General features: G+C 40.3%; 1 protein-coding gene across 1 annotated transcript in view; it reads left to right on the forward strand.

Moving 5' to 3' along the window:
• The window catches only part of AARS2 (alanyl-tRNA synthetase 2, mitochondrial), a 33,405-nt gene that overhangs the window by 13,486 nt on the left and 7,460 nt on the right, over window positions 1-12,459 (forward strand). The window contains exons 11-18 of the mRNA XM_063304908.1: window positions 30-180; window positions 2,701-2,870; window positions 3,279-3,392; window positions 5,171-5,311; window positions 7,012-7,149; window positions 8,790-8,899; window positions 9,548-9,656; window positions 12,022-12,144. Coding sequence (XP_063160978.1) covers window positions 30-180; window positions 2,701-2,870; window positions 3,279-3,392; window positions 5,171-5,311; window positions 7,012-7,149; window positions 8,790-8,899; window positions 9,548-9,656; window positions 12,022-12,144 — 1,056 coding nt within the window. The remainder of the gene's footprint in view (window positions 1-29; window positions 181-2,700; window positions 2,871-3,278; window positions 3,393-5,170; window positions 5,312-7,011; window positions 7,150-8,789; window positions 8,900-9,547; window positions 9,657-12,021; window positions 12,145-12,459) is intronic.

Below are 12,459 nucleotides of genomic sequence, written 5' to 3' on the forward strand. Positions count from 1 at the left end.
TCTTTTCCCCTGTCCCCATACCTGTGCAGCACAATGCTAAGTTGCAGCAGCAACAGCAGCCACAGAGTGCTGGGATGCGGCTGGATGTGCTTTCATTGGCCCAGTTGCAGCAGCAGAATGTGCCTATTACTGATGATTCCCCCAAGTATGACTATAAACTTGGACAAGATGGGAAATATGGTAAGGATTAACCAGCCTTGGTGAAAACCAGCTTTACTTTATTTTCCAGTAGGGAGAAAAATGTTTCTGTTAGTATTAATGGTAATTTTATTTTAAAAAATTATAATTACAATGATAAAAAGCTAATACAAACTAAAAAAACCTAAAAAAAGAAAAAGAAAAAATAGAAGGTGCAGAAAAGAAAAAGAAAATAGAAAAATAGAAAAGAAAGAAAAAATAAGGATATAGTAAAGAAAAAGAAAAGAAATATATAAAGAAATTACTTCCCCCTTCATCACAACAAGTATAAACAATTTTAGTGACTCAACACCTTCTCTTAAAATACAACAAATGATCTCTTCTTCCCATATCCCATCTCTTAGCAATAAACAAATCCTCAAAACCTCATCGTTTCAGTCCTGACCAGCAAAAGTCCATTAAGGGTTACCAGAGATGACAACATATCTGTTTTAACCTTGATCAAATAGACCAACTTTATATTCCTTCCTTTTACTTTAAACAATCTTGATCTTTAGTTCCTTCAGATAATGTCCTAAAACTTGATTTCTTTTCATTTTTTTCTTTGTCCCTTCTCACAAAATTCTTCAAAGCTTTAACAAGCCTCTTTTGTAAATTCAATATAGGAAAATTATCCAGGTCACTCTCTTGGTTTGTTATTTGTATATCCATTTTTATGATTAAAACATCAGCTAGTTTGTTTTGTATGTCCAGTGTAACATTTTTTTCCATATCATTCTTGTAGCCTGTCATTTGTAAATCCAGTTTCAAATCAGTCTTGATCTTGTCAGGTAGAACTTGTTCCTCTTCCATAACATCTTTTAAAACACAGTCTGTCTCTAGAGGCAGACAGTCTTAAAATTAACTTCTGAGTCCATTGTTCAAAATATCCTTCAATATGTCCAATGTTAAAATATTCCTCTTTTGGGGGAGATAGGCCGTAGCAAAATTTGAATAATAAATAAATAAATAAAATTTGCTCCATTCTGTATTAGTAAGTCAAGGGTTAAGGATGGAAGAGGCAATGATTTGCATCCCTGAAACTTCCTAGCCCTGTTCCATCTGAAATCTCCCTCAAAATGAAAAAAGAGCCAAAGTAACCCCTCCCTCCAACAATAGTCTGAAGCCATTTGGAGGCAGGCAGGGACTTCCATGTGGGAGTGGGAGGAGCAGTGGGAAGCCTTTTGAAGGCCTCTCACTCCCATCCTCATAGAAGAAACACACAGAATCCCACAGTCTACCTTTGACTATTTTGGTGCTGGATTTTGGCAGTGCGATGTCAAGGCAGTGGGAGGCTCTGCCTTGTCCACCCCTCATATGAAGACGCACCTCTTCTCTAACCAAGTGAGATGTATGGACCCAAATCCCACTTGCAGCCCTTGGAAACCATGGAAAATATTAGCCTCCTGCCCCCCATATTGTTCTTTGCATGTGGGATTCTACGAGTGAAGAAGGGAGAAGAATCATCTTGGCCTTTTGCCTAAGCAGCAAACTACCTTCAATCAGGTCTTACTCACCAGCCACCATGGGAGTTGGCAGGAGTGGGGGAAAAATTGAACTCCGGTGCATCTAGATCAATGTTTTTCAACCTTGACAACTTTAAGATGTCTGGACTTCAACTTCAGCTCCCAGAATTCCCCAGCCAGCCGAAGTCCACACATCTTAATGTTGCCAAGGTTGAGAAACACTGATCTAGAGGAAAGAAGCCTGCTTTTAGCAAGTCGCTGGCAAGAAAGAAAGTCCCTAGTTTGTTCCAATCCCACACTTGTCATTATTGCAGCAAGTTTCATGATGTCACTATTTCATCCATAAAAGTAGAAACCTTGGAGTATGGCCAATCAGAGTAGACACTATTAGGCTAAATAATCCAATAATACCCAAGTTAGTCTAAGATAGTTTCCTTTATTCTGTCCTCTTTTATAGAACAACAAGGGAGATTTAGCTGTCCTGAGTTTGGAGCTGGGGAGGGGAATGTGAAGAAAGGAAATCTATTATAGCACATGTATTGAGTGGATACACATTTAAATGCATTTCATGCAGTTAAAGTCAGTAATACATCATTGTCATCAGCTCTGTGGGGAACTGTGAGTGGTCTCCACAGTCATTAATCTTTGTATTTCTTGGATTTTTCACATACCCAACTTCATCTATTTGGTGGAAGCTTCACATTTTGTTATAGCTCCAGCAGTACATTACAGAAACTGGCAAGAGTCTAAACCTCATGAGGATCTCCTGCCTATTAAGCAGTATGAAAAAAAATGCTTTGAATTTGGGTAATTAGGTACGTCTTTCATGAGAAGGAGCTACTCCTATACGTAATAATGGCCTTCTAATATACTTGCTATGGGTACAGATGCCCTGTGACTGTCCAAGGTATTTGGCCGTAAAATAATTCAGATGAGCATCTTAGAATTGTCAGATCAGTCCTGTGTGCCTGGCTGATTGCCTTGTGCTCCAGGTGGCCCTACTGAATAGGCCACCTTGTAGAAATGGAGTGCATGACCTGTTTCTTACCCTTTGCAGTGTTCAAGCCATGTCAAGCCACAGTCCTGGCACTCTATAGAGATTGGAGTCTCCAAGAGGAAGTTTCTGGAAAAAAAACCTGTGGGGTCCTGCTAGACAGAACTTGCTTCTATGCTGAGCAGGGTGGTCAGGCATCTGATCAAGGCTATATGGTGTGTGGCAGGCAGCAGGTAAGCTTTTTCCCAGTCAGAACTGGAACTATTCCCTGTAGATCAGTGTTTCTCAACCTTGGCTGCTTTAAGCTGTGTGGACTTCAACTCCCAAAATTCCCCAGCCAGCCAAGCTGTGGCACCAGTCTTGTCCTTGTCTACATCTTCTTGCTTCTCTTTTAGTTACTGCAGATATAAGCAAAATGGAAGGGAAAAGCTGACTGCTGTAGTATTTGTACTAAATGCAGAAGGTTTGCCTCTTCTGGTCTTATTACTTGTCCCAAGGTTAATTTAGGAGCTTAGCTGATTGATAAATATCCTTTGAAAATGACTAAGATGACTGAACTTCCTGTAGAAGAACAGGAGACCTGTTCTGTTAAAATCATCAAGTGTCGATGCTAACCGCTGTGTCTTTTTCCTGCTTTTGAGGATGTACTTCTCCCTGTCGAATCAGTACAAGTATTTGGTGGCTATGTAATCCATGAAGTCTTCGTTTCAGAAACTCTGAAGGTTGGGGACCAAGTACACCTCTTTGTGGACGAGGTAACAATCTGTGCTGGGCAATGCCATGAAATTCCTGAGTCGACAGTGTGTGCTGTTGATAAATATGCCATAGTAACAGATTATATTGGGTGGGAAGTTAGGAAAAACACATTACCATGGGCATGAAAAAGGATTTGAAGGACTGAGATACAGGATATCCTGTATTAGTTTTTACCTTTATTGATTTTCCCTCTCTCACACTATTTTCCTTTCAACCAACTCGCTTTCACAAAGCTTAACAAACAGATGCTGCAGTTCAGCACCAGGACACAGCGTCTTATACTCAAGATACAGATTCCCTAAGAATTCTGAACTGTGTGACCTGTTGAAATAAGTGAGGCTGAGATACACAAATGGGGATGTTTTGGTGGAGGAAGTCTTTGTTATAGTAAGGCAAATTCGATCATTTTGGCTGCAGTCTTAGGCAGTCCTTTGAGAGACCTCAGCAAAGTTTATTTCAAGCAAAGCTGCAGTAATTTTGCAGAGTTATTACTCAAGCATTCTACTACTCATAAGCAGCTAATGCTTCAAAATGGGCTGGTGAGCCAGTTGTTTGAGGGATGCTCACTTTTTAATGAAATGCTTAGTTCTAATTAAGCTACTGTACCCCTTTCAGGAACTTTCTGATGGTGTAAATTGTGTGTGCTAGTAACTCCATCACAGAAAAAACTACATCAGCACATGCATCACATAAAATGATCTAAGACAAGTTTGTTTTCGTTATTTCACTTGGTTCATTTAATTATTAGAAGCAGCAAATATTTGGAGTATCAAAGAGTTTAGTCACTATTTTGTAGTGAACGTCTTAGAAACAAGTATGGTGACTTGGAGATATAGGAAGGATCTGTACAAGAATAATATACTGTCTCTTTTGGACAGGAACCATGAAAAGCCATGAAGTTAGTGCTTTTTCAAGTGTTCTGTAATATACATGCAGTTGGTATTCTAGTACACACAATGTAGAGGAATATAGAGATGACCTTGGTGAAGGAATGAATGCGCCATTAAGGGAAGAGAAATGGCAATCCAGTCCTGGGAAAGTGAAAAGCATAAGAAAGAAACTCAGAATAACCATGCTTTGATTCTGTGTGGTATAATACAGACAATCAAAATGGATAGGGCTTTCAGAATAACCATGCTTTGATTCTGTGGGGTATAATACAGACAATCAAAATGGATAGGCTGTTATTATGCCCTATAACAATAAAGTAGCATTCCTGGAATCCTTGCAGTGTCTGTTTCCTGAGCTGGCCTACCTCAAAGGGCTGACAAACAGGTATGTAACATTGTGTTTCTTCTGGCATTGATTAAAGCAGGGAAAGGGAGCTTGGAGATCTTCAGATACTGCTGGCTACTACTGGCTTCAGCATCCTTCATTGCCATTTTAATTGGAGCTGCTGGGACTTGCTGTTCAGCAACATCTGTAGGGCCGCAAGTTCTCCCCCAGTTAATTCAAGTATGATAGAAAAGGAAGGGCTACAGATCACATGGAAGTTATAAGCACACACTTGTTTGGTTTAATCTCTGACATCTCCAGAGAAAACAGATCTTGGATAACGAAGCTGGAAAAAAAAATCTGCCTGAGAACATTCCCAGACAGTATAGTTGGTGCTTTGTAGGTGGATTAAGAATCAGTATAGCTTTGTATATACATTCATGTGTTTCATTATGCATTCAAAACTCCTTTTCATTTTTTGTTGCTGATACGTTCATCTTTATTATAATGTCTTGCAACAGCAGTACCCCCTTCTTACCCAGTGCATTGCCTTTGCTTTCAGGCCCAGAGGCTAGCCTCCATGAGGAACCACACAGCTACCCATTTGTTAAACTTTGCACTTCGCCAAGTCTTGGGAGACTGCACAGAACAGCGGGGATCCAGTGTGACTGCTGAGCAACTGAGATTTTTTGTCAACACCAAGGTGCCTGGGATCCCCAAACTGTTCCATATTTAGAGCAGGGAGGATAAGAAAACCTGGAACACACCTAGAGTCTGGGTGTGGAAGTCAATTCAACACCTACTATCTTGTGCTGTTAGATGGACCACATCTGCCTTTGGACTGGGTTAATGGTTAACTTTGCTATTGCCATAGTGAAGGTCTCTGGAACCAGGTCTTCTGGATAAATGGCTTGATTTAAAATACTCCGGAGCCTAGAAGATAGATACTTAATTACAGTCACAGACCAGCTCAAAACCTAAGAAAGAAACAAGTGTGAGACAGAAAGTAAAAACCACAGTAAAACCCAATAATTATAAAACTGTTGTGGTCAAGGTGTCATGTATTTTAGAAACAGTAAAACAAAACTTAGCCACATTAAGAGAGATAAAATCTCACTGATCAGGTAGTATCAACCGTAAATGAAATGGAACTGGAAGGCCTGGAAATTTGACTAGATGGGGTGTTATTAGCTGCAACCAGGCATCTTTGTAATGGGAGCAGTGCAAAAGAACATGGTTTGGTGTTTCAGGAATTCCTTCACCACAGAGGTAAAGTCTTTGTTCAGTTTCCCTTCAGGAACAGCGGTTGGGAACCCCATCACCTAGAATATAAATTAAAATAATAAATTTATACATAATGATATAAATTTAAATAATTAATAAACAAGCAAACAAACATGTTTCATCTTTTGGAAAAGTACCTAACTGGGGGGAGATGGGCGGTGATAAAAACTTGATAAATAAATAAATAAAATAAGCCCAATTGTGCTCCAAAAGCTGTATGTTTGTCAGCTTGATATTGTTGTGAGGGTCTTTTCTCATTATTGCACCTAACCATGGCACAAACATGCCCTGGCAACATCTTTTTTTCCTGCCATATCCCCATGGTGTTGTCTTCATTTGTCCCCAACATTTGAGTGAGACAGACTTCAGACTTCAGTCATCATTAGCTGTCCTGGTATTGAAGCAGTGTTCTCATTATTCCAACGCTGTCTAAGGGTAGCCACAGGGCATATAAAGTCTGTTGGATTTTGTCACCCTTTACCATGGAGAAAAATTGGGTTAATGAGTAACTTGATACAGACAGTGAAGGAGAGATAGGGATTGGCAATGGGAAAAGCAAATGTCTGGCAATACAGATTTTTGCCATTCAGTGATGGATAGACAGTATAAAGTCAGCAGTGAGGAAAGGCCCTAAAACAGCAGGTGGAGGGAACTGTGTGCTATGTAGGTCCATATCATTGTATAAATGGAGGAGTGATATAGTCAATTAAGTTTTGGAGTATTGAACTATAGGTTAATGTCTCAATATGTAACATGCACAGGACAACTCAACTGTTATCTAACCCTAATTACTATTGTGAATACTTGGTGTTTTCACTAAAAGCTTAATAACGTAACTTTTGATAACATTCTCTTATACAGAATTCGTGTAAGTTCGCAAACAAATCTTGATATAGTGTTGTATTATACTATATAATATATAGTATATAGTATTCAAGTATTCTTGACTCCAGTTTTTGGATGAGAACTCTGAGGCTTAAAAATCTAGCAAGTGTTAACACCTGAAATTGAATCCTGGAAACTAATCATCTACTCTTCTGGATTCTAGGCCCCTTAAAATACACTAATCTTCATGTTGTGTAATACTCCTTTCTGATGAAGTATATTTTTCTTCATCAGGTCCCCATAAAAACAGAGGATCTGCAAGAGGTAGAGGGTATGATCCAGGAGATGATCAAAAGGAATGAAACTGTCTACACAGGAGAAGTCCCCATCAGTCTGACTAGTGATGTTCTAGGCCTCCGGAAACTGGATACGGTAATTTGGGGGATGGCAGTGACTAAAGGAAGGAGTCTTAAGTAACTAAAACCACATCCAAAATGGCCTCATCAGGGGTGGGCATTTTGTTCCTAAGATATTTGGGGTCATTTCTGGGCAAATCTTTATGTTCTTGAATGTATTTTTAATGGAAATGTATAACAATTATAAATACAGGTAGTTTTCGCTTAGCGACAGTAATTGAGCCCAGAAGGCAGGTTGCAGGCCTTCCAAAAGGGCAGAAATAGGGGGGAGATAGGTGGGTGGGGGGAGTTGAAGCACCCCTGCAGTGGTAAATACGGGTGGGCTGCCAAGTGCCCGAATTTTGATCACGTGACTGCGGGGGTGCTGCGACAGTTGTAATTTCAGGCACAGGTCATAAGGCCATTTCTTCAGCGCTGTCATAATTTTGAACGGTCACTGAACGAATGGTCATTAAATGAAGACTACCTGTATTATGCATTTTAAAGGTTACTCCAGAATTACTAAATGATGCTCCTATTTGTTTTGCATTTTGATACACATAATTTCTTAAAGTACTTTTTTCTAAATAAAAACCTACTGTGAGTTATATACAACATGGTTCTTTGAAACTAAAATAGTAACCTACAAAGAACTGTCAGATGGTTTTTATCTCTAATTTAATGTGGCTCCTTTACCTCAGGATAGATAGATCAAAGGATAAATGTGTGCGTGAATGTTGGTGATTAATTTTTTGGTACATTTGAAAGACAATGTTAATAAAAACCCTAAAAAAAGTAGAATGCATTTTACAGCATTATACCATGTTCTTCCATGATTCACTTGGCCTGTACAGAGAATATAATCTTGTTCATCTGAACAGTTGTTTTTCTGCATGATCAAGAGCTTCCCATTCATGCCTTGGCTGTAACTGTTTTCAACTTAAATGCATTCATTGTCTTCTTTCATACTCAGTATGTGTCACTGGGAGAAGCATGCATGTCCCCTCTATGTTTGTTAGTTTATAACTCCCAAATAGGGCTTAGGGAGCATAAGAACTGCAAAATGTACTGTAACTGGTTAAATTTCAGAGTAAATTGGAGCTGAAAACATCTGAAATAGCCAGTATTTTATATAGTTTTTTGTGCTTTCTCTATAGTTTTGCTACTTGGCTCCTGCTTCCGAATCCCATTTCCCTCTAATACTTGTTCCTTCTCTATTTGTTCCAGTTCCCAGCCACAAAATACTGAGCTTTTTGAAAACCTGAACCTTTGCAATTCATGGAATTTAAGCAGCTCAAAAACTGGCTTTTACTGAAAATATATCAGGTTCAGCCATCTCCCACTTGTTTCTGCTAGTAATAGCTTTCCCATCCAGCAGCAATCACACAGGGGGGCTAGTGGGCACGGCACATGATCCAAGCCCTGGCCCTTTGTACCTGCATGTGACACTGACACATACTGTACAAGGGAATTGTGCTGCTGCACCTGCCACCTTGCCTAAGAAGTATGGGCATTTGAGTGGAGATGGTGTGTGCAGATCTTCCCACAGATTGGTCTTCAGCAAATTCTCAAGGGTGCTGCTGTCTTCCACGTAGTTATGTCCGGGTGATCGTTGCAGGTCACTGGCTGCATTGCCAGTAATTGCTGTGTCATGTGGTCCTCTCTGACACCTTTCAGGTGTATCCCAAGCTGGTTCGTGTGGTGTCGGTAGGTGTCCCAGTTGAAAAGCTCTTGGCTGAACGTTCTAAGTATGCAATGGGTACCTCTGTGGAACTGTGCTGCGGAGTGTAAGTATTTTTATCATCTTCTGTTTCTTTTAAATTGGAACGTTTTTGTACCTGCCTTGAGATTGTGCATATGAAGTGGGTTTCCTTAAAAATTCCAATTCCAACTCCCCCCCACCCCCACAGCTTCAGTGGGAAGACCAAGGTCTGCTTAATTTCTGCAGTCTGCCACAGCACTGTCTGCTTCAGTATAAACTGCCAGGAGTCTTGGCTAGCAGCTCCCACATGTGTTTTTGTAGTGAGACCTTTACCTGGGGGAGCTTCATGAGCAATATAAAATGATACATTCTAACTTACTACCAAAGAGAAGGGCAGTTTAAAAATACGGTGAAAATATAGTTTCTCTTTCTCGTTTTTCTTCTTGCTCCTTGGCTATTTACCATTGATTGCAAGCACTTGAAACTCAGTCAGCCCAGCTGAACTATTTATTGGCCAAATCCTGTAGGGTGGTTTGGCTTTAGAAGTTGGGAGATACCTTCTTTTAGCCATAGCTCTCATGAGTGGGAGATTGGAGGCTTTCCTGTCTCTGCCATTCACTGTCTCCTTAACAGTATTATTGCAGAGATCTTTATAGATACTAAGCTGGGCTTTAGATTTTTGACTCCTTCCAAAAAACAGAGTAGATTTGCTGCTTTTTCTCCTCCTGTCCAGACACCTTCTGCAAACAGGAGATATACAAGACTTCACCATCATCTCAGAGCGGCAGATGATTAAAGGAATCAGCCATATTGTTGCAGTGACAGGAGAGCAAGCCAGACAAGTAAGACCTCAGCTGCTGGACTTTTACTAAGTTGGTGGTGCAGATGCTGTTTAGGCAGGCCCCCAGACCTGCTGTCCTTCTCTCTCCCTTTGATCTGTAGTATTGCATTGTCTGGAGGGGGCTGTAGACACCTGCCCTTTCCAAAGCTCATAGTATCTACTCACCTGTTGCCTCCACTCTCATGCTGGAAGCAAATGTTATTCTCCTCCCTTTCCACATCTATTCAAATTCTGCAGTTCAGAATCAGTTAAGCAACCTTGATCTCTTTCACATAGTCCTTTGTTATGTCAAGGTCTTTGATTGTGAAAAAAAAAATGAAAAATCATTCTATCTGGAAACAGGGGAGATGAAAGCAAGGCCAGAACTTTGCTGCCTGATCATTGGGACCTCCATATGGATTCCTTCTCATTCTGACTGTTGAGCAGACAGAGCGTCATGTCTTCCAACATTACTTTCTGTACACCTGTGTTCTCTTGTGCATGGGCATAAAGGTGCAGAAATAATCTTACAGTTTTTTTCCTTCTGCTGCTTTTGTTTATGTTTGATTTAAAATAACATCTAATTCTAACAACGACTTAGGAACATTAGGCCGAGTGCTTCTATTTAATCCAAGGGTGAGGAATATGCCCCAGCCCCTGAGGCAGATATTACTCCTGAGGCCTCTGCATTTGACTTAAGAGACTTCTCTTCAAACCCCCACCCAAATCCATTCCTTTCCTTCAAGCCTGTGGAAGGGTGGAGTTGCTCTTTTCTTTCTTCTCTGTGGAAGAATGGGCTGCCTTCTTCTGCTCTCAGCCTCCATGTGAGCTGAAGAATGCCTGCCTTCTCAATTCATACAAAGTTCAAACAGAAGAAAAACTGCTGGATGTCAGAAGAGGTATGCTTCAGTGCAGAAACTAGAAAGGCGACAGTATTATGCAGGCACTCTGATCTTATAGTTGCAGCCTCCCTTTTGAAGTTGCCCAACCAGAATTTGCATTCTTTTCCAAATGTTGTGCTCAGTGCTACAAAGTTGGATGAGGCAGCCTAAAATATTAAAGTAGTTCTCTCTCTAGGCCTTTGTATACAGTTGGTTTCAAATTCTGATTTATTTCTAGATGTCTTCAACAAGAAACTCTAAGTTCAGTTCAGCCATTTCTGGCATGACTGAGGCACTTGAGGCCTTCCCCTTTCATCCAGTTCAATGAGATTATGTAAATAGTGACAGAGCATGCATACACCCAGACAAGTGTGTAAAATTTAGAAATTCATAGAGTGATTCACTAACATTCTGTAAGTGTTCCTGAATCTGGTCCTCTCCAGAAATGTGGGTCTGTAATTTAGATCCCCAGCTATTGAGAGACCCACTAAAAGAGTTAAAGGTTTAACCAAATTTTTCTCTAAATCTGAAACCGTGATCATGGTAATCTTGAGCTGTGAAATAGCCTCTGAATAACAAGTAGAATGTCCTTAGTATTTTTTTCAATGCAATCTTTTATCATTCCATGGCAACTATTAAGAAAATTGTGAGGCATTCAGAAGATTATATTACGTGAACATATATAACATCAAAAGTATGCCAGATGTTTTCAATGGTCCACAACTCCACCCCCTTTTTAAGCAATATGGTATATACATATCTCTTTGCTTTGTTGCCATCTGTGCAAATAATGCCACCTGTGTGAAGATCAAGCAGCCCAGTCAGCATGACCAGTGGTGAAGAATGGTGGAAGTTTCAGCCAAATCTGAAAATACCACGGGTTCCCTATCTTTGCAATAAGTAAACAAAAATGTTTTTAAAAAATAGCCCATCATCCTTACTATAAGAACAGATTAAAACTGGAAAAAGAAAATGGTCTTTACTTGGCTCTAAACTATTATCACCCCCTCAAATCCTGCTAAGCTGCCTCATTGCGGTGAAGGGGACTGGGGTGTTCCTGGGAGGGCTGACTGAAGAACCCCAGGAGTGTATGCCAAGAATATACACTCCCAGCAGGGTCACCCAAGGCATGAAGGTCATCCCAGCTGCCCAGCTAAAGCAAGCAGACCCCTATATTGGGCAGCAGTGATATAGGAAAGCTAGAGGAGGATAATCACTTTAGTGTCAGTATCAAAAGCATCACTTCATATTGCACGGGAGAAGACGGGGGTAAACAACCATTGTATTTGACCAAGAAAACCACAAGGACAGACAAGGTAAAGTAAATGACGGCATACTGCCAGGTGATGGACCCCACGGTTCAGATGGCACTCCTTGTACTATTGAGAAAGAGCTGAGAATTTTTCAGAGTACTATTGGCACTTATGAAACAGCTAGTTTCAAGGCTTCAGAACATTTAGCTGCTGAATATTATTAAGGCATCAATTATCTCTTTTTTTTTTGTAGGCTCGGGATATTGGCCAGTTCTTGGCTAAAGAGGTGGATTCACTTGCTACCCGAGTGAAATTGGGAGGAGCCTCAGTTAATGAAGCGTGGCGAATCTCCAAGGAAGTTGGACAGCTGACTGATGTGAGTAGTGCCTGCTTTCTCATGAAAAGACCTCATGGCAGGTTTTTTTTAATGCTATTACATGACCTTATTCTCACATAAGCTCCTAGTTCTCTGATAAGTAAGCTTATATTATCTGATACTTGTTGAATGAATGGAAATATTAGTATAGTTGCAACATCCATTGCTATACATCATATGAAGGTAGGATGTCTGATTTCAGGTCTGGATCCTTTGATAATTTAATGGTAAAGAAGTGTTTACTGAAGCCTGCCCTCTTGCCCCCACCCCCATATGAGTTCAATATGCTCAGCATATACTTGTCATTAACTAGCT

Source organism: Candoia aspera, chromosome 1 (genome assembly GCF_035149785.1).
Source record: "Candoia aspera isolate rCanAsp1 chromosome 1, rCanAsp1.hap2, whole genome shotgun sequence".
Taxonomy (NCBI): domain Eukaryota; kingdom Metazoa; phylum Chordata; class Lepidosauria; order Squamata; family Boidae; genus Candoia; species Candoia aspera.